Source organism: Pelecanus crispus, chromosome 27 (assembly GCF_030463565.1).
Source record: "Pelecanus crispus isolate bPelCri1 chromosome 27, bPelCri1.pri, whole genome shotgun sequence".
Lineage (NCBI taxonomy): Eukaryota > Metazoa > Chordata > Aves > Pelecaniformes > Pelecanidae > Pelecanus > Pelecanus crispus.
Window position 1 is genome coordinate 1,420,914 of NC_134669.1, and position 24,862 is coordinate 1,445,775.

General features: G+C 71.6%; 4 protein-coding genes across 4 annotated transcripts; 3 read left to right on the top strand and 1 right to left on the bottom strand.

Moving 5' to 3' along the window:
- The first annotated feature begins 563 nt into the window (after nt 1-563).
- Nucleotides 564-8,707, top strand: MAN2B1 (mannosidase alpha class 2B member 1). The gene is made up of 24 exons (XM_075725124.1): nt 564-659; nt 1,266-1,368; nt 2,006-2,179; nt 3,012-3,205; nt 3,282-3,414; nt 4,321-4,463; nt 4,559-4,675; nt 4,759-4,841; nt 4,924-5,044; nt 5,127-5,205; nt 5,271-5,380; nt 5,690-5,797; nt 5,877-5,993; nt 6,066-6,260; nt 6,528-6,625; nt 6,708-6,831; nt 6,921-7,039; nt 7,118-7,219; nt 7,302-7,389; nt 7,485-7,565; nt 7,759-7,995; nt 8,063-8,212; nt 8,407-8,509; nt 8,580-8,707. The coding sequence occupies exons 1-24, from the start codon at nt 564-566 to the stop codon at nt 8,705-8,707; spliced, it is 3,003 nt and encodes a 1,000-aa protein (XP_075581239.1).
- A 112-nt stretch (nt 8,708-8,819) lies between these two features.
- TRMT1 (tRNA methyltransferase 1) lies at nt 8,820-13,544 on the bottom strand. Its single transcript, XM_075725201.1, is given in 17 exon segments — nt 8,820-8,891; nt 8,986-9,103; nt 9,311-9,430; nt 9,542-9,618; nt 9,700-9,808; nt 10,028-10,113; nt 10,230-10,364; nt 10,444-10,545; nt 10,548-10,674; nt 10,755-10,903; nt 11,008-11,120; nt 11,212-11,327; nt 11,711-11,898; nt 12,006-12,136; nt 12,246-12,301; nt 12,919-13,138; nt 13,523-13,544. Coding segments are annotated over 17 exon segments (1,941 nt in total).
- Nucleotides 13,545-15,997: 2,453 nt separating this feature from the next.
- NACC1 (nucleus accumbens associated 1) lies at nt 15,998-19,535 on the top strand. Its single transcript, XM_075725225.1, is given in 6 exon segments — nt 15,998-16,904; nt 17,679-17,855; nt 17,943-18,048; nt 18,183-18,280; nt 19,278-19,401; nt 19,403-19,535. Coding segments are annotated over 6 exon segments (1,545 nt in total).
- Nucleotides 19,536-23,704: 4,169 nt separating this feature from the next.
- IER2 (immediate early response 2) lies at nt 23,705-24,537 on the top strand. The gene is given in 3 exon segments (XM_075725125.1): nt 23,705-23,761; nt 23,763-23,847; nt 24,344-24,537. Coding segments are annotated over 3 exon segments (336 nt in total).
- The last annotated feature ends 325 nt before the right edge of the window (nt 24,538-24,862 follow it).

A 24,862-nucleotide genomic window follows, 5' to 3' on the forward strand; every position in this document is an offset into this window, starting at 1 on the left:
CTGGGGGGCCTGGCAGGGGGAATGGTGGCTGCAGGCGGCCGGAGCCAGGGGCAGCAATGGGGTGTGAGGGCTGGGGGAGCCTGGGGGGGGTCTGAGGGGAGCCGGGGGGGTCTGAGGGGAGCCATGGAGGTGGCAGAGCCCCGGCGCTATCGCCTCTGTGAGGGGCCCGGCTCCTCGACGCCCCATTGGAGGAGAGAGCTGCCCGTCTCTCCCTCTCCGCCGACCACGGCTCGGCGGGGGCGGGGTTTCGGGAGCAGCCACACGTCATTGGCTACTGGGCGTTCTCCCGCCGCGGCAGGGGCCGTTGCCAACGCCCGCCCAGGGAGGCGGGACCCGCGGTGTCAATCATGGGCACTTCTCCTCCTCATTGGTGGCAGACCGTTATGTCACCGCCCCGCCTGTAGGGGGGTCTCCGCGGCCTTCCGTTACGCCCCGCCTCCGCGCGCAGCAGCTAATCAGAGCGCGGCTTCCCCCGCTCCTCGCCGTCCATTGGCTGCCGCTTGCCCAGAGGGAGGGGCGTGCGAGGCAACCCCCCCCCCCGGGTCATGTGAACGGGCGGTCACATGACCCCGGCCGCTAGCGGCATGGCGGTGCCCGGGGCGGCGGAGCTGCTGGTCCTGCTCGGGGCGGCGGCGGCGGCCGTGGGCTGCGGGTACCAGGTGGGCCCGGGGAGACCGGGCCGGGGAGGGGCCGGGGCCACCGGGAGCGGCTGGGGGGCACCGGAGCGTTCTGGGGAAACGGGAACTGGGTGGGGCTGGGGGAACTGGGAGGTATTGGGATGGACCGGGGGAGACTGGGAGCAGTGAGGAAGCGGGGACTGGGGGGAAGGGGGTGGAGCAGCCGGGCTGGGACTGGGGGAGCTGGGAGAGATCGGATGGGGGGAGCAGCGGGGCGCGGGGAATGGGAAGGGGTTGGGGTCCGGCACGGGCTGGGGTTGGGAGCACGGGGGAGGGGCTGGGATGGGGGCTCTAGGGGAGGATGAGGAGGGTTTGGGGTCCTGGGGTGCCTGGAGGGGGCTGGGACATGGCTGGACCGTGACAGTCACGCGCCCCAGCCGCGCTGTCACTGCGGGGGGGGACACCCAGGCGTCCTGGCCCCCTCTCCCCCCAGGCAGGGCACCCAGGCCTCCTGGCCAGTTTTTTTAGCAGCCGTTTGCACCCTCACTCTCAAACCAACGGCTTCCTGCGGAAACAGTTTGGGAGGGGGCGGTGGGGCGTGCGCGCAGCCCCGTAGGAGCCCTCAGAGACTCCACTTGCGCCCCGCAGTCGTGCCCGGCCACGCGCCCCGGCCTCCTCAACGTGCACCTGGTGCCGCACACGCACGATGACGTGGGCTGGCTCAAGACGGTGGAGCAGTACTTCTACGGAGGTGGGCGTCCCCGCCGCCGCGGGCCGGGAGGGGTGGCGGGGACGTCCCCAAGGCCGCCGCAGCGCCAGCGGGGGTGGAGGTGATGCTGCCGAGGCCGCTGTGGGGGTGGAGGTGACGCTCGGCGAGGCCAGCGTGGGGGTGAGGGGACGCCGAGTGCCGGAGACGGAGCCTGCGGCCTCGTGGGGGGGTGTGGGTTGGGGGCAGAGGGACAAACCCTGCCCTTGGGACAAGGACAGGACCCTGCTTTCCACCTGCTGTCCCTGCCACAGTGTTGTGACCCTGCTTTGCGTCTTGATTTTGCTCCTCGGGACAGTGCTGGGGCGTCTGGACCTTTCTGTGTCCCCCCACCCCATCCCCTGGGTATTTCTGTGCCCCCCATGACCCCGTGTTCTCCCCCCACGTCCCCTGGGTGTTTCTGTGCCCCCCCATGACCCTGTGTTGTCCCCCCACATTCCCTGGACGTTGCTGTGACCCCGTCCCCCCTGTGCTGTGACCCCCCCCAATCCCTGGATGTCACCTGCGTCCCCACGGATCTTGCTGTGACCCCGTATCCCGTATCGTGCTGCGACCCTGTGCCCCCCGCTGCCTGTCACGGTGCTGCCGGCTGACACCCCCCCGCCCCGGCTGTCTCCGTCAGTGCATAACGAGGTGCAGCACGCGGGCGTGCAGTACATCCTGGACTCGGTGGTGGCCCAGCTGGTGGCCAACCCCTCCCGCCGCTTCATCTACGCCGAGGTGGCCTTCCTGGCCCGCTGGTGGCGGCAGCAGGACGAGGCGACGCGCAGCACCGTGCGCCAGCTCGTCGAGCAGGGTGCGGGGGGCGTCCCCGGGGGCGGGGGGCTGCGGCTGGGAGGGAGGTGGGGGGTGTCGCTGGAGGGGGCGTGGGCGTGGGGACGCATTGGGATGGGGCTGGGGTGTCCCTGAGAGTTACGGCGAGCACAGAGGGATGGCGGGGGGGGGGGATTGGGGTGTCTCTTGGGGGACAGGGATGTCCTTGGAGGACGTGGCGGGGGGGACGGGCCTGGGGTGCCCTGGGGGGACAGGGACTTGGTGGGGGGGGGGTACTGGGGGGGTCCCTATAGGGACTTAAGGGGGGGCACTGGCGTGTCCCTGGAGAGACACGAGCACAGGGGTGGTGCTGGGACGTGGGGGGGGACTGGGGTGTTTTTGGGGGGTTACAAGGGGTGCACAGGGACATGGGGGGGACGGGGGTGGTTTTGGAGGGTTACAAGGGGTGCACAGGGACGTGGGGGGGATGGAGTTTTTTGGGGGGGTTACAAGGGGTGCGCAGGGACGTGGGGGGGACGGGGGTGTTTTGGGGGGGTTACAAGGGGTGCACAGGGACGTGGGGGGGATGGGGGTGTTCTTGGGGTGCTTTTGGGGGGTTACAAGGGGTGCGCAGGGACGTGGGGGGGACTGGGGTGTTCTTGGGATGTTTTTGGGGGGTTACAAAGGGTATGCAGGGATGGGGGGGGACTGGGGTGTCCCTGGGTGAGAGGGGCGTGGGGGGTGCATGGGGCCATGCCTCTGAGGGGGCACAGAGGCCAGGGGGAGGCTGAGGAGTCTGGGGTGTCCCCGAGGGACTCGGGGTGCTGCTGGTGTGAGGTTTCGCGTGTCCCCGAGCCCTGTCCCCGTCCCCGCAGGGCGCCTGGAGTTCGTGGGGGGGGGCTGGTGCATGAGCGATGAGGCGGCCGCCCACTACAGCCCCGCCATCGAGCAGCTGGCCCTGGGCCGCCGCTTCCTGCGCCGGGAGTTCGGGGCCTGCGGCACCCCCCGCGTGGCCTGGCAGATCGACCCCTTCGGGCACTCCCGCCAGCTGGCCGCCGTCTTCGCCCAGGTGGGAGCCCCACCTCTCCCCCCCTCAAAGCCCCGCGGGGCACCCGGTGTCCGGGCTGACCCCCTGCTCCCCGCAGATGGGCTACGATGGGCTGTTCGTGGGGCGTGTGGACCACCAGGACAAGGCGACGCGGGAGCAGCTGCGGGAGATGGAGCTGCTGTGGCGGGCGAGTGGGAGCCTGCCGCCCCCCGCCGCCGACCTCTTCACCGGTGGGATGGGGTTGGGGGTCCCTCCTGGGGTTGGGGGTCCCTCCTGGGGCTGGGGGTCCCTCGGGTCCCCGTCGTCCGTCCCCCCCCCCCCCCCGAGCCTGTCCTGGGGTGCCCCGATGGGTGTTGCCCATTCCTTGAGCAATCTCTCAGGATCCAGGCGTCCTGATCCCTTGGGACCCCAATCTCATGGGGCTCAGGCATCCTGACCCCGAGTGTCCCAATTTATTGGGTCCAGGCACCCCAGTCCCTTAGGATCTGGGCACCCTGATGCTGAGCACCCTAATCCCTTAGGATCCAGGCACCCTGATGCTGAACACCCCAATCCCTTGAGGCCAGGGCGCCCCAATCCTTTAGGATCCAGGCACCCTGATCCCTTGGGACCCCAATCTCATGGGCTTCAGGTATCCTGATCCTGAGCATCCCAATCTCTTGGGTCCAGGCACCCCAGTCCCTTAGGATCCGGGCACCCTGATGCTAAGCACCCCAATCCCTTTGGATCTGGGCACCCCGATCCCAAGCACCCCAATCCCTTAGGATCCAGGCACCCTGATGCTAAGCACTGCTCCCCTGTCCCCCTTCCCTCCCCTCCTGAGGGTGACCTGTCCCTCTGTCCCGTCCCAGGTCCGCTGTCCCCTCCTGGGGCTGCCACCATCCTCTGGGTCCCCTCTGGGATTTTCCCTTGTCCCCAGGGCTGACTCCGTTCTCCATCGGCTGATCCCAGCCCTGTCCCTGTCCGTGTCCCCATCCCCAGGGCTGATCCTAGCCCTGTCCATGTCCCTGTTCCATTCCCAGGGCTGGCCCCAACCCTGTCCCCAGACCAGATCTGTCCTTGTCCCATCCCCAGGGCTGATCCCAACCCTGTCCCTGTCCCCATCCCGGGCTGACGGGGAGGGTGACTGTCCCCAGGCATCCTCCCCAACGTCTACAACCCGCCGTCGGGGTTCTGCTGGGACCAGCTCTGCTCCGACCCCCCCGTGGTGGATGAGGACAGCGAGGAGAACAATGTGGATGGCATCGTCTCCACCTTCCTGCAGATCGCTGCCAGCCAGGTGGGTGCCCCTGGGCAGTGGGGTGCTCCCTGGGGTGGGTGGGAGGTCCTGGTCCCCCCAGGATGGGGGGTGCTGCCCTGTCCTGCCCCTGCCAGGCTGAGCGCTACCGCACCAACCACATCATCATGACGATGGGCTCCGACTTCCACTACGAGAACGCCAACCTGTGGTTCAAGAACATGGACAAGCTCATCGCCCACGTCAACGCCCGGGTGAGCGGGGTCCCCTCTGCGTCCCCCGCCGCACGTCCCCACCATCTCCCGCCTCCCCCTCACCCCCTCCCTGGCTTTTCCAGCAAGCCAACGGCAGCCGCGTCCACGTTCTCTACTCCACGCCATCCTGCTACCTCTGGGAGCTGTACCGAGCCAACCTCTCCTGGTGAGGCTGGCAGGGGCGAGGGGGAGCGCAGGCAGGACGGACGGACGGATAGACGGATGGATGCAGTCTGGCTTTCCCACAGGTCCCTGAAGACGGATGACTTCTTCCCCTACGCAGATGGCCCCCACCAGTTCTGGACGGGCTATTTCACCAGCCGACCCGCCTTCAAGCGCTACGAGCGCCTCAGCAACAACTTCCTGCAGGTGGGACGGCAGCACGGACGCTGGGGTCCCCCCTCCCAGGCAGCCAGGTCCCCCGCCCTGACCCTCCCTTCCCTCCCGGCAGATCTGCAGCCAGCTGGAGGTTCTGGCAGGGCTGGCGGCGCAGGAGGGTCCCTACGGGCCTGGGAACAGCTCCGTGCTCCGTAAGTGCCAGCGTGGGGACCCCGGGGACCCCCACCAGCTTCCCCTGACACCCCCTCCCTGGCAGGCGAAGCCGTGGCTGTGGCCCAGCACCATGACGCCGTGACGGGCACCGAGAAGCAGCACGTGGCCGACGACTATGCCCGGCAGCTGGCGGCGGGGTGGGAGAGCTGCCAGGTAGGGCCCGGCTGCCCGTTTTGGGGGCATGGGGAGGGTTTGGGGCGTGCAGGGCCAGAGCCAGCAGCTGGGGATGAACCAGCGTCGCGTCCATAGGGCAGACTGCTGTCTGGGGAGGGGGACAGGAGCTGGTGGCCTTTTTGGGGACGGGCCCCTGCCTCTGGCCAGCGTTTTGGGGACAAGCTGGGGTCTGGGTGGCCAGAGGACGGGAGCTGGTGGCCGTGGCCACGGCTCATCCCGCCGTGGGGGGGATGAGCCGGCGAGCACCCCTCGTCACCGTGCCACGTAACCGTCCCCTGCTCCTGGCAGGTCCTGGTCGCCAACGCCCTGGCCAGCCTCAGCGGCAGCAAGGAGAACTTCGTCTTCTGCAACGCCCTCAATGTCAGCGTCTGTCCCTTGACGGAGGCGGCTGGCCGCGTGAGCACTTCAGCGGGGGGCCGGAGCGGGGCTGCGGGGTCCCGGTAGGGCTAACATGCGGCGTCCCTCTGTCCCTCAGTTCACCGTCATCCTCTACAACCCCCTGGGCCGCCGCGTGTCCTGGCCCGTCCGGCTGCCGGTCAACGGGGCGTCCTACGCGGTGACGGACCCCCAGGGCCAGCCCATACCCAGCGAGGTGAGCCCAGACCGGCCCCTGCGGCCCCCCGCCCGCCCGCGTTCCCCCCTGACCCTCCCTGCCCGTCCCCAGGTCGTCCCCATCTCCAACTTCACCCGCCGGCTGTGGGAGGACGGCGGCAGTGCCACGGGGGAGCTCCTCTTCCAGGCCTCCGTGCCCGCCCTGGGCTTCAGCACCTTCGCGGTCTCCCGGCTGAGCCGTGGGGACCCCCGTGCGCGCCCTGCCTGGACCCCGGTGCTGTCGCAGCCTCGGGAGATCCAGAATGAGGTACGGCCCTACTCGGGGGGATGCATTCCCCCCACGCGTGCTGGGCACCGGGCGGATGCAGTTTGGGGTCTTTCCCCACGGTGTCCTGGGGGCTGGAGCCGGTCCCTGCGGGGGGGGAGACCCCACGACCTTAAGCCCCTGATGGGGTCGCAGCCCCGCTGGCCCAGTTAAACCAGAGTTAAACCAGTCCTGGGGTGATGGGAGGAGCTGGGGGTGCGGGAGGGGGGATGGGGCAGACGCTCGACCCGCCACTGTCTGGCCCCTCAGCATGTCCGGGTGCTCTTCGACCCCCTCACCGGGCACCTGAAGGAGATCCAGAACCTGGATAAGAGCATCTCGCTGCCCGTCTTCCAGAGCTTCTACTGGTGAGTGCTGGTTGGTGGGGCCTGGGCGCCCGCGTCCCTCGTGCGGGACCTTCCTCCACCGCCTCTCCTCCTCTTCCCGCAGGTACAATGCCAGCGTCGGCAACGACGAGAGCCCCCAGGCGTCGGGTGCCTACATCTTCCGCCCCAACAGCTCCGAGCCCGTGCCCATCTCCGGCTCCAAGCGTGTCTCCACGCACCTGGTGAAGGTAGGCGGTGGGGACGGCGTCCCCCAGGGGCGTCCCCAGGGGCCGGGGGCGTCCCCAGGGTGCTGAGCCCCGCGCTGTGTCCCTCGCAGAACGCGCTGGTGCAGGAGGTCCACCAGAACTTCTCCTCGTGGTGCTCCCAGGTGGTGCGGCTCCGCGCGGGGCAGCCCTACGTGGAGCTGGAGTGGACCGTGGGGCCCATCCCCGTGGCGTGAGTTGGGGACGGGGAGCCCCCGGAGAGGGGGGAGCCCCCCTTGGAGCCTCCCGCTCACCCCCCCGCCTCTCCCAGGGACGGCTGGGGCAAGGAGATCATCAGCCGCTTCGAGACGACGCTGCAGACGGACGCTCGCTTCTACACAGACTCCAACGGGCGGCAGATCCTGGAGCGCAGGTCGGGGCCGGCCCAGGCGCTCGCTGTAACCCCCTGAGACCCCCGTCACCCTCACCGTAACCGGGCTCTGCCTCGTCCCTAGGCGCAACTACCGTCCTACATGGAACCTGAGCCAGACGGAGCCTGTGGCCGGGAATTACTACCCTGTGAACAGCCGCATCTTCATCAAGGTACTGGCTTCAGGGCAGTAGCAGGGATAACGGGGGGGGGGCTGAGCCCGGGGCAGAGCTCGTCACACACGTGGCCCTTCCCTCCCTGCCCGCAGGACAAGAAATTCCAGCTGACGGTGCTGACAGATCGCTCGCAGGGCGGCAGCAGCATCTTCGACGGCTCCCTGGAGCTCATGGTGAGGGGACGCGGCACGGGCAGTCTCGGGAGTCGGGGGACGTGAGGGGACGCGGCACGGGCGGTTTTAGAGTCGGGGGACATGAGGGGACGCGGCACGAGCGGTCTCAGGGGTCAGGGGACGTGACGGGACCGTGGCATGGGTGGTCTTGGAGTCGGGGGACATGCTGGGACATCACCGCCGTCCCCTCCAGGTCCATCGTCGGCTCCTGTACGACGACAACCGAGGCGTGGGGGAGCCGCTGGTCGAGCTGGGAGCCGACAAGCGGGGACTGGTCGTCCGCGGCCGCCACCTCGTCCTCCTCGACACAGTGGAGTCGGCGGCCGACCGGCACCGGCTGCTGGCGCAGGAGCTGTTCATGGCTCCCTACGCGGTGCTGGCGCCGGGCGGGGGCTCGTCGTACCGCCGCGGTCAGCCCAGCCTGCGGCAGGTGAGCTGGGGAAGGGGCCACCCGGGGAGGGGTCCACCGCGGCATCCCCCTCACCCTCTTCCCGCAGTTCTCGGCGCTGCGGCAGGAGCTGCCCCGCAACGTCCACCTCCTGACGCTGATGCCCTGGGACGCCGGCACCGTCCTGCTGCGGCTGGAGCACCAGTTCGAGAGGGGCGAGAGTGCCAACGGCTCCCAGCCCGTCACCGTCGACCTCCTGGTGAGCCACCGCACGCCGCAGAGCCCGGCCAGGCGCTGACCTCGCAGCCAGGCTCCCCCCATGGCTCTGCCACGCTCGAGGGGCTCCCGGGGCTGCTCCCCACTCCCGCAGGCGATTTCCACCTGCAGGGACCAGCGTGGGGTGGTCGCCGATGGGGATTTTCCCCTTTTTCCCCTTTTTCCCCTCTCTCCCAGAACCTCTTCTCGGCTTTCACCATCACCTCGGTGCAGGAGATGAGCCTGGGAGCCGACCTGCCGCTCGATGCCGTCTCCCGCCTGGTCTGGACCCCGGCCACAGGTACTGTGGGGTTTGGGGGGGTCCCGGGGGGGGGCTGCCAGCCTCCCCTCACCCCCCCTGCTTCTCCCAGGTCTGGCCCAGCCCCGGCCAGTCCCCAAACTGGACCCGAGCCGGGTCACGCTGCAGCCCATGGAGATCAGAACCTTCCTGGCCGCGGTGCAGTACAAGGTGCCTGGCGCTGGCCTGGGGGGGCCGTGAGCGGCCCCAGCTCGACCGGGGGGGGCTCTGCCCCCGCCTTCCCCCCCGCCAAAGTGCATTAAAAACCACGAGATTTTTCTCAGGCACGGTTTAATCGGGGCGAGAGGCGGCATCAGGGCGGGGGGATGGCCGGGGGCTCCCCCTCATGCGAGTAACAGCACTGGGTGCCCAAGGAGCAGTTTCCCTGCGGGAGAGGAGGGGGGTGAGGGGGCTGTGCCCTGCCCCAAGGCCCCCCCCCCCCTTGTTCCCGACTCCCCCCCCCCCCCCCCCGGCCCCACCTCCTTGAAGCGTTTGCAGGGGAAGTTTTTCAGGCTGGCGCCGTCGTCGTCCGTCCGCTCCGTGCGTTTGTTCTGGTGTCGTTTCCGCTTCTCCTGGAGGGAAGGAGAGATGCCCCCCCTGGGGAGGGATGGGGGTGAGGGGGGCAGGGAGAGGCTGCCCCCCGAGGAGAGAACAAGGAACCCTTCCCTGCCCCTGCGTTTTTTGGGGGTCCTTAGTCCCTGCTTTGGCAAAACATGGTGGGGGGGCTCTCTGAGAAGGTTTGAGGGTGGCTGCTAGAGGCTCAACCCCAAAATCAGACACCTGAGAAGCCTCCCCTGCCCTTACCCAGCCTTGGCCCTGGCTTTGGGACCCCAAAATGCTTCGGGGTTTTCCGGGAAGCGCTTCAAGCCCCGTTTTCTGGAGCTGGGGTTGGCGTCGTCACGGAGGGTGAAGGAGGCCTGGAGCCTGGCGGGGGGCAAAGGGGGGGGGGGGTCAGGATCTCAGGATCACTTTGGGGGGCTCAGTGGGTCCCCCCCATCCCTGGGGTGGGTGCGGGGGGCTGCAGCAGGGTCCTACGTGGGCTCCACAGAGAGGATGCGGGAAGCTGGGCTGGTCTCGGCGAGCCGCTCGCGCTTCACCGGGTGGATCTTGACCTGGGGGAGACGGGGAGGGGGCGTTCAGCCCTGCCCCGGGGCGGGGGGGCCCCGGGGGGGGTCCCTGAGCCCCCTCCTCACCCAGCAGCGCATGATGTCCCAGAGCACGGCCGGCGGCGCGTCCGTCTTCACGGCGTTCTTGCAGGCGTGGGAGAGCGACACACGGTAGCCGGCGTGCAGGAGGGCGGACCTGGGGCGCGGCAGGTCGGGACGGGGAGCGAGGGGCGCGGTGGCAGATTCACAGGGTTTGAGGAAGGGATGTTGGGGGTGCCCGAGCAGGAGGGGCAGGGGATTTGGGGTACCCCAGGGGCTGTGGGGCGGTTTGGGGTGTCCCAGGCCCAGAGGATTTGGGGTGCCCCAGGGGCTGTGGGGGGTTTGGGGTTCCCCTGAGGATTTGGGGTGCCCCTACCTGAACTGCAGCAGGGAGGGGGTGTTGCAGTGGATGGTGCTGCTGAGGCTGTCGAGGGTGTAGTAGAGGGGGACGTCGCCGAGCTCCTGCCCTCGGCACACGGGGAGCGGCAGGGTCAGTGCCAGCCCCAAAATTGGGGGGTGGGGGGGCTCGGTCCTGCCTTGAGCCATCACCGGGGCCGGTCCCCTCCCCGTCTCGGTACCTCGGTGACGACGCTGAGCATTCCCCGCATCCGCTCTTCCGTCTGGAAGCGCCCGGGGCTGCTCTCCAGCGCCGCCAGCACCCGCTCCACGAAGGCCGGGTCGTGCAGGGGCTCAGCCCACATGGGACCACCCAGCTGAGGGGGACACGAGGAGGGGGGGGCTCAGTGCGGGAGGGGGGCACCCAGGGGACGGGGGATGGGGGAGTGTGCCCACCTGGTGCCGCTGCTGGCAGAACTCGCAGGTGGGACCCACAGGCGGCCCCGTGGCTGCCCCGTACTTGAAGCTGGAAGGGAGAAGCTGAGGTGTGAGCCCCCCCAACCATCGTGAGCCCCCCCAACCATCGTGGGGGCCCCACCATACCCGGTGCCGTGGCTCGTGACTTTGCCCAGGCGCTGGAGGTGGTGGGTGCCGCAGCCCACGCAGTGGTACACCAGGGCCTGCTTGCTGCCGGGATGAAGGGGGGGTCAGGGACAGAGGGAGGGCACGGGATCCCCCTACGGTCCCCCGCATGTTCCCCCACTCACCTGGCCGAGCCCTTCACCTTCGCCTGCCCCGTGAAGACCCGCACGAAGACGCGGATGTAGAAGTCGGCGCTGACCGAGAGCAGCGGCACGATGAAGCGCTGGTAGCAGTTGGCGCGGCTGTCCAGGCTGTGCAGGATGATGCGGAGGGCCTGGGGAGGGGGCGGGGGGATGTGGGATGGCCCTGACACGCTGCCCCCCACCCCTGCTGCCGGCAGGAGCGCGGTGGGCTCGGGGAACCCCCCCCGGCACTCACCATTTCGTGGCAGAACTTGCCCTTGAGGGACATGGCCCCGTATTTGCTGTAACACGTCTCGGCGCTGTTCCCCGCCATCACGCCCATGTCCGTGCAGGTGACGCAGAGCAGCCCTGGGCAGGGGGCGCGGGTTGGGGGGGTGTTTCCGGGAGGACCCGGGCATCCGGGATGCCCCCCGCCCCCTCCCCGGCTGCCGCTGCTCACCTCCCTCGCTCACCGCCTGCACGGCGGCGTCCAGGAAGGGTGCGGGGCTGCCGTAGGGGTCCAGGTCAATGACGTCAAAGAGCTCCCTGTCCGCTTTGCACTGGTACATCAGCATCCTGGGGGCGAAACGGGGGGGTCCCAGAGCAATAGGGACCCCAACCAGCCCCGGGGGGGTCCCAGAGCCGCCCTGACCCTCAGGAAACCCCACAGGAGCCAGTGCCCAGCACTCACTGGGAGGGGACTGGTGGGGTCCCCACAAACCAGCCCCGCTTTGGGGCTGCGCCCCTCGGGGCAGGGCGAGGTCCCCTCTAACCACCCCTGTGGGGATGCTGGGACCAGTTTGGGGCCCCCCCAGTACAGGGGGAGAACCCCAGCGAGACCATCAAGGCGGTCGGGGCCACGGACAGGGTGTCCCGCGGGTGCTGGGGGGTGAACTGCGGCGTCCCCCTCCCCGGCAGGCTTCGGGGTGGGCTGCCGGGGAGCAGCGCCGAGGGAATACCTGGCGTCGGCCATGCGGGGGGCCACCAGGTCCCCCACCCTGTTGAAGGCCACGTTGCGGCTCATCAGCTCCACCGCCCGGGCCGAGAAGTCGTTGGCCACCACGGCCCGCAGCCCCGGCACCTCCTTGGCGAAGCGGATGGAGCGCAGCCCCGAGGCCGCCAGTGCCTCCAGGACCCGCAGCCCTCCCTGTGGGGAGAGGGCGATGCCGACGGCGGCGCGGGGGGCGCAGAGACCCCGACTGGGGACGCAGGAGACGCGGCAGCCCCCCCGCCCCTGCAGCCCCCCCTCGGCACCTCGCACACTTCTCCCGGCTTCGCTATCCGCGGGGCCTCGGGGCTGTCAGGTGCCGGCGCGGCGTCACCGTCCCCATCCCCTGGCAGTTGGGGGCTGCCCGCGTCCGTCTTCTCCTCCCCAGGGAGGACGACTGGAAAAGAGAGGGGGAGGCGGTGGCGGAGCAGAGCCCTGGGGATGGGGACCCCGAGGACGGGGACAAGGGGGAGCCCAGGGGACGGGGACCCTGCGAGGGTACCTACCCCTGATCCCCTTCGGCTGCAGCTGGAGCCGAGCGAACTCTGTCACGACGGCGCAGCTGGAGGGGACGTGGCGTCAAGGATGACCCCGAGCCCCCCGGGGTCCCCCTGGGGCAGCCCAGAGCCCCCCATGATCCTTCCAGGACACCCCAAGCCCTGTGGGACAACCCCATGGGCTCCTCTGACCCTCCCGGGCCCCCCCAGAGTCCCCCGTGACCCCGTGAGGACAAACCTGAGCCCCCCCTGACCCTCCCGGGCCCCCCCAGAGCCCCCTGTGACCCCATGAGGACAAACCTGAGCCCCCCATGACCCTTCCGGGCCCCCCCAGAGCCCCCTGTGACCCCATGAGGACAAACCTGACCCCCCATGACCCTCCCGGGCCCCCCCAGAGCCCCCCATGACCCCATGAGACAAACCTGAGCCCCCCAGGCCCCTCCCGGGCCCCCCCAGAGCCCCCCATGACCCCATGAGACAAACCTGAGCCCCCCAGGCCCCTCCCGGGCCCCCCCAGAGCCCCCCATGACCCCATGAGACAAACCTGAGCCCCCCAGGCCCCTCCCGGGCCCCCCCAGAGCCCCCCATGACCCCACAAGGACAAACCCGAGCCCCCCCGAGACCCCGTGAGGACAAACTCGAGCCCCCCCAGGACCCTTCCGGCCCCCCCAGCCCTGCTCACGTCAGGTCGCGGTTGAAGCCCTGCACCGGGTTGTAAAAGACCTCGTTGGCGCTGGGGAAGAGGATGGTGGCTCGGCCCTCGGAGATCAGCGTCTCGCCGGCCCCGGGGGGGCCCCCGGCGCCCGGGGGGGGCCCGGTGCCGTTGGGGGAGGCCCCGGCCATGGCAGGGGGGCCGCGGGGGGGGCCCGGGCTGGCTCTGCGAAGGGCGCTGAAGGCGGCCGCTGCGGGGGGGGGGGGGGGGTTAGCGCTGCACCGGAGCGGCCCGGGGGGGGGGGGGGCGGCCGGTTTTGGGGGGAGGCTGGGGAGAGCCCCGAAAAGTGGGAGCGAGAGGCAAGGCCCGGGAATGCGGGAGGGGACGGGTCCTCCCGCCGGGGGGGGGGGGGCACACGGAGCCCCCGGAGCGGCGGGGGCGGGGTCAGACGCCCAAAAACGGGACGGGACGGGGGGGCAGAGGGGGGACAGCCCCCCCCAACACGTGGGACGGGACAAGGCCCGGCGCCCCAAAACCCCGCACGCGCCCCGCCAGGCCCCTCCCCCTCCGGGCCCCGCCCCCTTCAGCGTCCCCGTCCCACCCCCACCCCTCCCCGCCGGTACCCGCCGCTCACCCGCCCGCGCCGCCCCGCGCATCCCCTGCGCCGCCGCTCTCACATGGGCGCCGCCATCTTGCGGCGGGGCCGGCCGCGGTCACGTGACCCCCCCCACCCCGCGGCGGACGGCGCCCTGCGAGGGCCAGAAAGGCTCCGCCCACCCCTAACGCGGCCGGGACAGCGGATCCCGGGGGGGCGGGGAAGATCCCGGGAGAGAGATCCCGGCCCGCTCCCGCGGGGATCCGCCCTGGGGACCCCAGCTGACCCCGCGAGGGGGCAGGGGTACGCGTGTCCTCGTGTCCTCGCGTGTCCCCCGCCCCGCCGTGTCCCCAGTGCGGGAGGGGGGCGGGGAGGAAGGGGGAGCGCTCGGCGCTCCTCTGGCCGTGCCTGCGGCACGCCGGGCGCGCGTGCGCGGGGCGGCGCGCCGGGCGGTGCGGCGCTCGGCGCTCGGCTGATCGCGCCTGCCGCACAATGAATGGCCGCTGAGCGCGGCGGGGACGGGGACGGGCACCGGCAGCGGCACCGGGAGCGGCCGGAGCCGCAGCGCAGCCCCCCCCCGGCCTCCGGTAAGGCGGGGATCCCCCCCCGGCCCCGCCACCGCCCCCTCGGGCCTGCCTCCCCCCGCAGGCCGCGGCCCCCCCCGGGCCTGGCCCGCCCCCCCCCTCCGCCCCGTTTCCCCGGGCCTGCGGCGCCTCCCCCCACCCCGGGCAGGGGGATCCCCCCGCGCCCCCCCCGTTCCCCAGGGAATGCGGTTCGCCCCCTCCTCCCGCAGCACCGGGGGGCCCCTCTGCCTTCCCCCGCCCCCTCCCCCCCCGCCCCAGGTTTTGGGGTCCCCCCGCGCCCCTCCCGGCACTGGGGTATTTACCGATTCTTCACACACCCTCCCCCTAATTTGGGGTCCTCCCCGTTGCCCCCCTCACGCTGGGGGTTCCCCCCCATTGCCCCCTCCGAGGGCTCCTGGATGTCCCCCCCGTCCCGCCCCCCCGCGCACAGGGGGTCCCCTCTGTCCCCAACCCAGGGAGCGGGGTCCCCTCTGCGCCCCCCGCCCCCCCCCCAGACGGGTAAACCCCGTTCTCCCCGGGACGGGGGGCTCCCTGTGCCCCCCCCGAGTGCTGGGGACCCCCCACCCACCTCAAGGAATGGGATCCTCTCATGCCCCTGCCTAAACCGCGGGTTCCCCCCCACACGGCCTCCCCCAAAAGCTGGGGACCCCCTTGTCCTCCCCAGGTGGGGTATCCCCCTCCCCACCCCGGGGGGTCCCCCGTATTCACCAGGCCTGCCCCCCCCCCCAGGCCTGGGGAACCCCTTGGCCCGAGCACCCCCATGTCCCCAGGCTTGGGGACCCCGAGAGTCCCCATGGCTCAGGCTGGGACCCCCCAAATATCACCCCAAAAGGCAAAGCCCCAACTTTGCCCGCCCCGTGTCCGTGTGTCCATCTGGCTTCGTCACCCCCGAGGTCCCCCTTCCCCAGTCTCAGGGGGCTCAGACCCCCCCTGGACACCCCCACCACTTGGGGCACCCCCCACCCCTTAATCCCCCATTTGGGGGGTTCCCCATCCCCGTTTCTCAGCCCCCCCCCCCGACCCGGGGGGGTTGCTCCTGTGGCCACAGGGCAGCTGGGGGGGTGGGGGTGGGAATCTGGGGTCCCCCCCGGGGTGGGTGCCCGGCTGAGCTCTGCCGGGGGGCACAGGACCCCCGCGGGGCCGTGTCTGACGCCTGCGCCTGCTCTGTCCCCCTCCCCTGTACCCGTCCCCATCCCTCCCGGTGCCTCTCCGCCTGTCCCCATGTCCCTGCTCTGCTCCCCGTCACCGCTGTGTCCCCGCCGCATCCCTGCCCCCGTCTACGTGCCCCCCGTGCCTGCCCCCCTTCCCTGCATCCCTGTTCCCGCGTGCCCCCCGTGCCTGCCCCCCTTCCCTGCGTCCCTGTTCCCGCGTGCCCCCCGTGCCTGCCCCCCTTCCCTGCGTCCCTACGCGTCCCCTGTGTGAATTCTACTCCCTGTGTCTGTCCCCCACATCTGCCTTGCTCCCTGCGTCCCCCCGTGTCCCTGCGTGTCCCTCGTGTCTGCCCCACTCCCTGTATCCCTGTCCCCATGTCCCCCACATCTGCCTCCTTGTGTATCCGTGTCCCTCTGTCCCCCCCATGTCCCTGTGTCCATGTCCCCCGTGTCTGCCCCACTCCCTGTGTCCCTGTCCCCACGTGTCCCCCACTCCCTGTGTCCCCCCATGTCCCTGTACATCCCCACATCCCCCACATCTGCCTCGTTCCCTGTGTCCCCCCGTGTCCCTGCATGTCCCCCACGCCTGCCCCACTCCCTGTGTCCCTGTCCCCACGTGTCCCCCACTCCCTGTCTCCCCCCATGTCCCTGTGCGTCCCCACGTCCCCCGCATCTGCCCCACGCCCTGTGTCCCCGTACGTGTCCATCCCGCTCCCCGTCCCCCCCCGGCTGCCCGGCGTCCCCCTGCCCGTTCCCGCAGGCCCCCGTCGGCTCCCACCATGGCTCAGACGCTGCAGATGGAGATCCCCAACTTCGGGAACAGCATCCTGGAGTGCCTGAACGAGCAGCGGCTGCAGGGGCTGTACTGCGACGTCTCGGTGGTGGTGAAGGGCCACGCGTTCAAGGCACACCGGGCCGTGCTGGCCGCCAGCAGCTCCTACTTCCGGGACCTTTTCAACAGCAGCAAGAGCGCGGTGGTGGAGCTGCCAGCTGCCGTTCAGCCCCAGTCCTTCCAGCAGATCCTCAGCTTCTGCTACACGGGGCGGCTCAGCATGAACGTGGGCGACCAGTTCCTGCTGATGTACACCGCTGGCTTCCTGCAGATCCAGGAGATCATGGAGAAGGGGACTGAGTTCTTCCTCAAGGTCAGCTCGCCTAGCTGCGACTCGCAGGGGCTGCACGGCGAGGAGGCACCTTCCTCCGAGCCCCAGAGCCCCGTGGCCCAGACCTCGGGGTGGCCCTCGGGCGCCGCCGCCCTGCCCCTGGTCTCGCGGGTGAAGACGGAGCAGGGCGAGCCCGACGGGGTGCAGTGCACCTTCGTGGTCAAGCGCCTCTGGGACGGCGGCCCCAAGGACGGCGCTGCCGGCGGCAACGGCAGCCGCAAGATGGCCAAGTTCTCGGCGCCTGAGCCAGGCCGCCAGCCGCAGCCCCCCGCCCCGGCGGCGGCGGCGGGGCCGGCCCCGGCAGCGGCGGCAGCGGCGGCGGCGGCAGCAGCGCCCGGTCCCAGCGCCGCCGACCAGACCAGCCCCGGGGGCACGTCCAGCGCCTACACGAGCGACAGCCCCGGCTCCTTCCACAACGAGGAGGACGAGGAGGAGGACGGGGGCGAGGAAGGCTCCGACGAGCAGTACCGCCAGATCTGCAACATGTACACCATGTACAGCATGATGAATGTAGGGCAGGCAGGTGAGGCTCCGCCCACCTGGCGGGTGTGGTCGGGAGGCTCCACCCACTGGGTGTGGCCTAGCGAGGCTGCACCTATGGGGCCTGGTGGGGAAGAGGTGCCTGCCCACCTGTGAGGGGGCGTGGTCCCCTGGGGCACCGCCCAATTGGGGGGCGTGGTCAACCGAGGCTCCACCCATTTGGGGTGTGGTCAACAGAGGCTCCACCCACATGGTGCAGTCACCCAATTCACACAGCCTGAGGTGTGGCTGGGGAGGGGCGTGGTCAAGCGAGGCTCCGCCCACAGGGGGCAGAGGTCAGGTCTGCCTTTGGGGTGTGGCCTAAGAAGGGGCGTGGCCAAGGGAGGAGCCATGTGGGGGTGGGTGTGGCCACATATGGCCACACCCCCCAGGGCGTGGCTGGAAGCAGGTGGGGCCTCTGTGCTCTGGGCGTGGCTCTAGAGGGGGCGTGGCTCTAGAGGGGGGCGTGGCACATCAGGTGAGGCTCCGCCCCAGAACATGGGTGCTGGGCGTGGCTTCCCAGGCTCCACCCCATGTGGGTGGGGCTTGGGTAGGGGCGATGCCTGCTGGGGCTCCACCCCCAGCGGCGGTTACGGGGAGCGTGTGGCCCCAAATTGAGCTGTCGCCGTGCCCCTGTCCCCCCTCCCCGTGCCCCTGTCCCCTCCCCATGTCCCGTGTCCCTGTGGGGGCTCCTCCGGAGGCCCCCGGAGAGGCGGGACGGGAATTGGGGGGGGAGCCCTGGGGTCCGGGCCCCGCTGACCCCCCGTGTCCCCCCCAGCCGCGGAGAAGGTGGAGGCGCTGCCAGACCAGGCCACTTCGGAGTCGCGCAACCGGGTGCGGGTGCGGCAGGACCTGGCCTCGCTGCCGGCCGAGCTCATCAACCAGATCGGGAACCGCTGCCACCCCAAGCTCTACGACGAGGGGGACCCCGCCGAGAAGCTGGAGCTCGTCACAGGTACGCCCGGGGCGGGCGTCCCCGCGGGGTGGGGGTCCCCCATGGGGCGCCCAGGCCCCCCCCCGCTCACCCCTCGCGTCCTCCCAGGCACCAACGTCTACATCACGCGGGCGCAGCTGATGAACTGCCACGTCAGCGCGGGGACGCGGCACAAAGTCCTCCTCCGGCGGCTCCTGGCGTCCTTCTTCGACCGGTGAGTCGGGCCGGGGCGCCCGGTTTCCCCCCCCAACCCAGTTTCCCCCAAAAACCCCAGTTTTGGGGTCCCATGGGGGTGGGGGGGGGGCCGGGGGCCGAAGTTCTCACCCCGTTTTTTTGCCCCCTCGCCAGCAACACCCTGGCCAACAGCTGCGGCACAGGCATCCGCTCGTCCACCAACGACCCCAGCCGGAAGCCGCTGGACAGCCGGGTCCTGCACGCCGTCAAGTGTGAGCAGGGGGACGCGGGACCCCGGGGGACAGGGGACACACCGGGGCGGAGATGGGACCGGAGGAACCCTAGGGACGGGGGGGGCAGCCCAGGGTTGGGGGACCCGCAGGAACAGGGGATGGAGACCCCAGGGAGGGGACCCCAGGAGACAGGGGAGACCCCAGGGAGGGGACCCCAGGGAGTAAGGTACAGGGGAGACGGGACCCCAGGGGACAGGGGAGACCCCAGGGCTGGGGGACCCTAGAGAGGGGGGACCCCAGGGAACAGGAGAGACCCCAGAGAGGGGATGCCAGGCAGTAAGGTACAGGGGGGACCCCAGGGGACAGGGGAGACCCTGGGGAGGGGTTGCCAGGGAATAAGGGACAGGGGAGACCCCAGGGAACAGGGGAGACCCCAGAAAGGGGATGCCAGGCAGTAAGGTACAGCGGGGACCCCAGGGGACAGGGGAGACCCCAGGGGACAGGGGAGACCTCAAGGAACAGGGGAGACCCCAAGGAGAGAGGGGACACCAGGGGACAGGGGAGATCCCAGGAAGAGGGGAGACCCCAGAGAGAGGGGATCCCAGGGGACAGGGGAGACTCCAGGGCTGGAATGCCAGGGAATAAGGTACAGGGGAGACCCCAGGGAGAGAGGGGACCCCAGGGGACAGGGGAGACCCCGGGAAGAGAGGGGATGCCAAGGCAGAGGTGACGGAGCAGACCCCAGGGGACAGGGGAGACCCCAGGGCTGGGGGACCCCAGGGGAGAGGGGGCGGAGCAGACCCCAGGGGACAGGGGAGACCCCAGGGGAGAGGGGACGGAGCAGACCCCAGGGCCGGGGGGCCGTGGGGACAGGGGCAGCAAGCGGCGACGACTCAACCTTGATGTCCCCGAGCGAAACCTCGCTACGAGACCCCCAGGGCGGGCGGCAGCAGGGCTTGGGAGGCGGGGGGGCCGCAGAGCGCCGTGCGTGACCCCATCCCCTCCCGCGTGTCCGTGTGCGTCCCCCCCCCCCCAGTTTACTGCCAGAACTTTGCGCCCAACTTCAAGGAGAGCGAGATGAACGCCATCGCGGCCGACATGTGCACCAACGCCCGGCGCGTGGTGCGCAAGAGCTGGATCCCCAAGCTGAAGCTGCTGATGCCGAGGCGACTCCTACACCTCCTTCATCAACGACACCGGCAAGCTGGAGCCCGACATCATGGGCCCCGAGCCGGCCTTTGAGGCCGGCGGCCACGAGGGCGAGGCGGGCGCCCCGGGGGAGGGCCTGCAGTGACCCCCCGCCCCGGCCCCCCCCGGGACCCCCGCCGGGTAGGGACACCCCCCCCCCCCCAATTCCCGTAGGGCCCCGTGGCCGGATGGGGACCCCCGCTTGGTGGGCGCCCGCGCTGGGTAGGGCGCTGCGAGGGCGTAGGGACCCCTGTGGGTGTAGGGACCCCCCCCCCCCAGGCGGGCACCCCCCGCGGGGCAGGGCCCCCCTGGGGTTAGGACCCCCCCCTCGGGGTTAGGACCCCCCACCCAGGGGCAGGGACCCACCCAGCAAGGGCCCTGTGCTGCTCCGTGGGGTCCGGTCCCCTCCCCGTGGGGTTTGGGGTTTTAGGGGGGGGGCAGCAGCGGCTCAGCTCAGCCCAGCCGCCCCCCCCACACCCCATAGTGGTTTCGGGGGGCCGGGGGGGCCGGGGTGCTGCCTCAGTTTGGGCTTTACTTTCCGTGCCGCCTCCTGCTTGGGTGCGAATTGACAAAGTCCCGTGTCCCCCTCCCGGGGGCTGGCGTCTCTCCTGGCCCCCCCCCCCCCCGGGTGCTCTGCGTCGCCTCTGGGGACCCCCACGTGTCCCCCCCCAGGTCTCCCCCCACCCCCCCCAGGGCTGACGTTTCTCCAGGCACCCGCGTGGGTCCCCCACCCACGTCCCCTCCCCGGGGCCACCGTCTCTGCAGGCAACCGCATGTGTCCCCCCACTGTGTCCCCCCCCCCGTGTCCCCCAACCCAGGGACCGGCATCTCTCTGGGCAACCCCCCGCATCCCCCCCCCCGTCCGGCGTCTCCCCCGGCGCCTGCATGTGTCCCCCAGGTCCCCTGTGTCCCCAGGACCCCGTGTGTCCCCCCCCGGGGCCAGAGTCTCTCCAGGTGACCGCGTGTGTCCGTGCCCCCCCCCCGTCCCCCGTCCCCCCCCCGTCCCCCCACCCCAGTCCCCTCCCCGGGGGTGGCATCTCTCCGGGCGATGGCACGTGCCCCCTCCCCGCACTGCCCGGGTGCCCCCCCTTGTCCACAGCTCCCCCACCCACCTGGCGGAAAGGGTGGGTGGGGGGATCCCCTCTCTGTGTGTGTGTCCCCCCCCCCCCCGGCCGGGGACGTGGGCAGGGGGTGGCCCCCCCGCCGCGGGAGCGGTCCCTCCTCGTTAGCCCCCCTCCTTCATTAGCCCCCGCTGGGGGTCTGTCCTCGGGCGTGGGGTGGGTCCAGCGTCCTGGCCGGGGGGGATTTGGGAGGGGGGGGCGCGGGTTGGCATCCCACCTCTGCACGGGGGAGGGGGGGGTTCCAGGGTGGGGAGGGGGGCAACAGGGACCCCCCCGGGCTCTGCCCCCCCGCCCCGGCACCAGGGCTTTGCGCTGGCTTCGCTCCAACCCCGACGGGGGAAACTGAGGCACGGTGCGGCGGCTCCCCGATTTGGGGGGGGGGGGCTGGGAGGGAACCCAGGCGTCCGCCCCCCCCCGCCCCGGCAGCCCCCCAGCAGGTCTCCTGACGTTCGGTCAAGTGCCTTACCCGCTGCCCGGCCCCCGGGCTCCGATCGCGTCTCCACTATCTCACCGCTCCGTGCCAAACCGCCCCGGCCCCGGGGGGGGACGCGGGGACCCCCGCACCCCCCTCCTCCTCCTCTCACCCCACCCCGGACGCCTGGGTTCTCCCCCACCGCCCCCCCCCCATCCTCCCCTTTTTCCCCGTGCCTCAGTTTCCCCCATCCCCCTGCCTGGCCATGTGTGATGAGTTGCGCCGGGCTCAGCCCTGCGGGGGGGGGGTCCCCGCCGTGTCCCCCCGTCAGCCTCGCGGGTGCTCGGCGAGCCCAGCCCCCACCCTCGCGGGGTCGGGCTTTTTCCTTTCCCCTTTTTTCTCTTTTTTTTTTTTCCTTTTTCTTTCTTCCCCCGCCCCCCACCCCAAAAGCTGTACAGAAGAGGGGAGCGCGGCGGCGGCTCGGCAGCATGGACCCCCCCCACCCCGGGCTTGCGCTTTCCCCCCCCCCCGCGCCCCCCGGGGCCGCCCGTGTCTGTCCCGTGTCATGAAGTGCCAAGACGCCCGCCCCCGGTGCCCCCCGAGTCGCTGGAGAATTGCACATGAACTGCTGTACGAGAGCGGAGAGGGACTGCAGAAATGTTAATAATGATAAATAAAACACAGAGGTTTGTAACAGCCCCCGCCTCCCGCCGCCTGGGGGGGGGCTTGCACACGCGTGTGCGCGGGGAGGGCGGGGGGGGGGCCCCGAGGGGCTGCGGGGCACGGGGGGGGCGTCGCGGCGCGTGGGTTGTGGGATGTGAGCGTGCGGCGCCGGTGGGCGCGGTGCGTGTGCGGTGCTGGCGCTTGTGCGAGGCCCCGTGCGCGCGCGGGGCGAGAACGCGTGCAATGCTTGTGCGAGGCCCGGTGCACATGCAGGGCGAGTACACGTGCAATGCTGGTGCTTGTGCGAGGTCTGGTGCACGTGGGGTGAGTACCTGTGCAATGCTGGTGCTTGTGCGAGGTCTGGTGCGCACACAGGGCGAGTACACATGCAGCGCTGGTGCTCGTGCAAGGCCTGGTGCGCATGCAGGGCGAGTATGCGTGCAATGCTGGTGCTTGTGCGAGGTCTGGTGCACGTGGGGTGAGTACACGTGCAATGCTGGCCTTTGTGTGAGGCCAGGTGCGCACGCAGGGCGAGTACACGTGCAATGCTGGTGCTTGTGCAAGGTCTGGTGCATGCAGGGTGAGTACACGTGCAGTGCTGGTGCTCGTGCAAGGTCTGGTGCACACAGGGTGAGCACACGTGTAGTGCTGGCGCTTGTGCGAGGCCTGGTGCACGCACAGGGCTGGAGCTCGTGCCATGCACAGGGCTCGTGCAAGGCTGGTGCACGCACAGGGTGAGTACATGCGCAGTGCACGTGCAAGGCCTGGTGCTCGTGTGAGGCTGGTGCACACGCAGGCCCCGGTGCTTGTGCAAGGCCCAGTGCTTGTGCAAGGCTGGTGCTTGTGCAATGCCCGGTGCTTGTGCAAAACCCATTCTTTGTGCAATACCCAGTGCTTGTGCAAGGCCCCTGTAAGGCCTGCTGCTCGTGTAAGGCTGGTGCACGTGCAAGGCCTGGTGCTCGTGCAACGCTCGTGCAAGGCCTGGTGCTCGTGCAACGCTCGTGCAAAGCCTGCTGCTCGTGCAAGGCCGATGCACACGCAGGGCTGGTGCTCGTGCAATGCTCGTGCAAGGCCGGGTGCTCGTGCAAAGCCTGGTGCTCGTGCAAGCCCAGGCGCTCGTGCAAGGCGGCCGCGCGCGCGGGGGCGGGGCTCCTCCCCCCGCCTGGCCCCGCCCCCCCCTAATTTGGCCCGGCGGAAGCGGCTCCCCCGGGCGGCCCCGCCCCCTTCCCCTTCCTGTCGTCACGGGCCCCTTATATAGTCATGGAAACGGCGCGCCGTGACGTCACGGGGCGGGGCGGCGCGCGGGGGCGAGGCGGGGGGGGGATCCCCGTGGAACACAGGGGGACCCCCACACACACGGGGGGGGGGCACAGGGACCCCCACCCATGGACACAGGGACCCCCCCCCGGTCACAGGGACCCCCACCCATGGACACAGGGACCCCCCCCCGGGCACAGGGACCCCCACCCATGGACACAGGGACCCCCCCCCCGGGCACAGGGACCCCCACCCATGGACACAGGGACCCCCCCCCCGGGCACAGGGACCCCCCACCCATGGACACAGTGAGCCCCCCCCGGGGCTGAGGGACCCCCACCCATGGACACAGGGCCCCCCCACCCCGGAGGGGACACACACGGACCCCCCCGAGGCACAGGGACCCCCCACCCATGGACACAGAGACCCCCCCCAGGCACAGGGACCCCCCCGGGGCACAGGGACCCCCACCCATGGGGACAGGGAGCCCCCGGGGCGACACAGGGACCCCCACCCATGGGGACACAGGGACCGCCCCCCCCCGGGGGGACACAGGGACCCCCCCGAGGCACAGGGACCCCCACCCATGGACACAGGGACCCCCCGGGGCACAGCCCCCCCCCCCCCCCCGTTCCCCCCGCTCATTTCCCTCCCCGCCGCCCGGCACCGGATGCGGCTCCGGCGGGGGGAGGGGGGGGCGGGGGGCGGCTCGGCCCCGGGGCGGGGGGGCGGGGGGGGGGGCACGGCCGCTATAAGGGCGCTCGCCGGGGCGGCGCTGCGTGCTCCGCTGCCGCTGCCGGTGCCGCCGCCGGTGCCGCCGCCATGGAGGAGGCGCAGCGGCTGCTGGCCGTGTCGGTGTGGAAGCTTTACCGGTGCCGGCCTGCAGCGCGGCGGCCTCCGCCTGCACCGCAGCCTCCAGCTCTCGGGGCTCGTCCGCGCCGCCCGCCGCCGCTACCTGAGCGCCCGCGCCGGGACCCCCCCGGCGGCGGCACCGCCGGACCCCCCCAGCGCCCCCACACGGGACCCCCGCGGCGCCCGGGACCGGCGGGACCCCCCGAGCGCCCCGACCATGGACCCCCGCAGCGCCCGGGACCGGGGGGACCCCCCCAGCGGACCGGCCCCGGAGCGGGGGGGACCCCCCGAGCGCCCCGACCTGGGACCCCCGCGGCGCCCGGGACCCCCGCAGCTCCCAGGGACCTGGGGGCACCCTCCGAGCCCCACCGACCCCGGACCCCCCGCAGCGCCCAGGACCGGCGGGACCCCCCCAACCGACCGACCCCGGACCGGGGGCACCCCCCGAGCACACCGACCCTGGACCCCCCGAGCACCCCCGGACCCCGCCAACCGGACGCACCCACAGGACGCCCCGAGCCGGTACCGGGGACCCCCCGAGCGCCCCGAGGCTGCCGCCCCTCCGGGACCCCCCGAGCGCTGCCCCCGCCGCCCCCCGGCCCCCCGCAGCCCCCCTGGGGGCGCGGGCCGGGCGCAAGCGGCGGAGCAGCGGCTCGGCGGGGCCCGGGCCGCCGCCGGTACCGAGCAAACGGGCGCGGCTGGAGGCGGAGGAGCCGCCGCTCGCCCCGGGGCCCCCCGGCCGCTGCTCGGGGCCGCCCGCCGCCGCCTTCGGCCTCCTGGTCCGCGCCGTCGGGGCGTGCTGAGCCCCCCGGGACACGGGGGGGCACCGGATCCCCCCCGGGACACGCGAAACCGGCACGGGGGACACGGGGACCCCCCGGGACACACGGAACCGGCACGGGGGGGCACCGGGACTCCCCCCGGACACACGGAACCGGTACAGGGGGCACGGGGACCCACCGGGACACGCGAAACCGGCACGGGGGGCACGGGGACCCCCCGGGACACACGGAACCGGCACGGGGGGGGCACCGGGACCCCCCCCGGGACACACGGAACCGGTACGGGGGGGCACCGGGACCCCCCCCGGGACACACGGAACCGGTACGAGGAGGACGGCGGGACCCC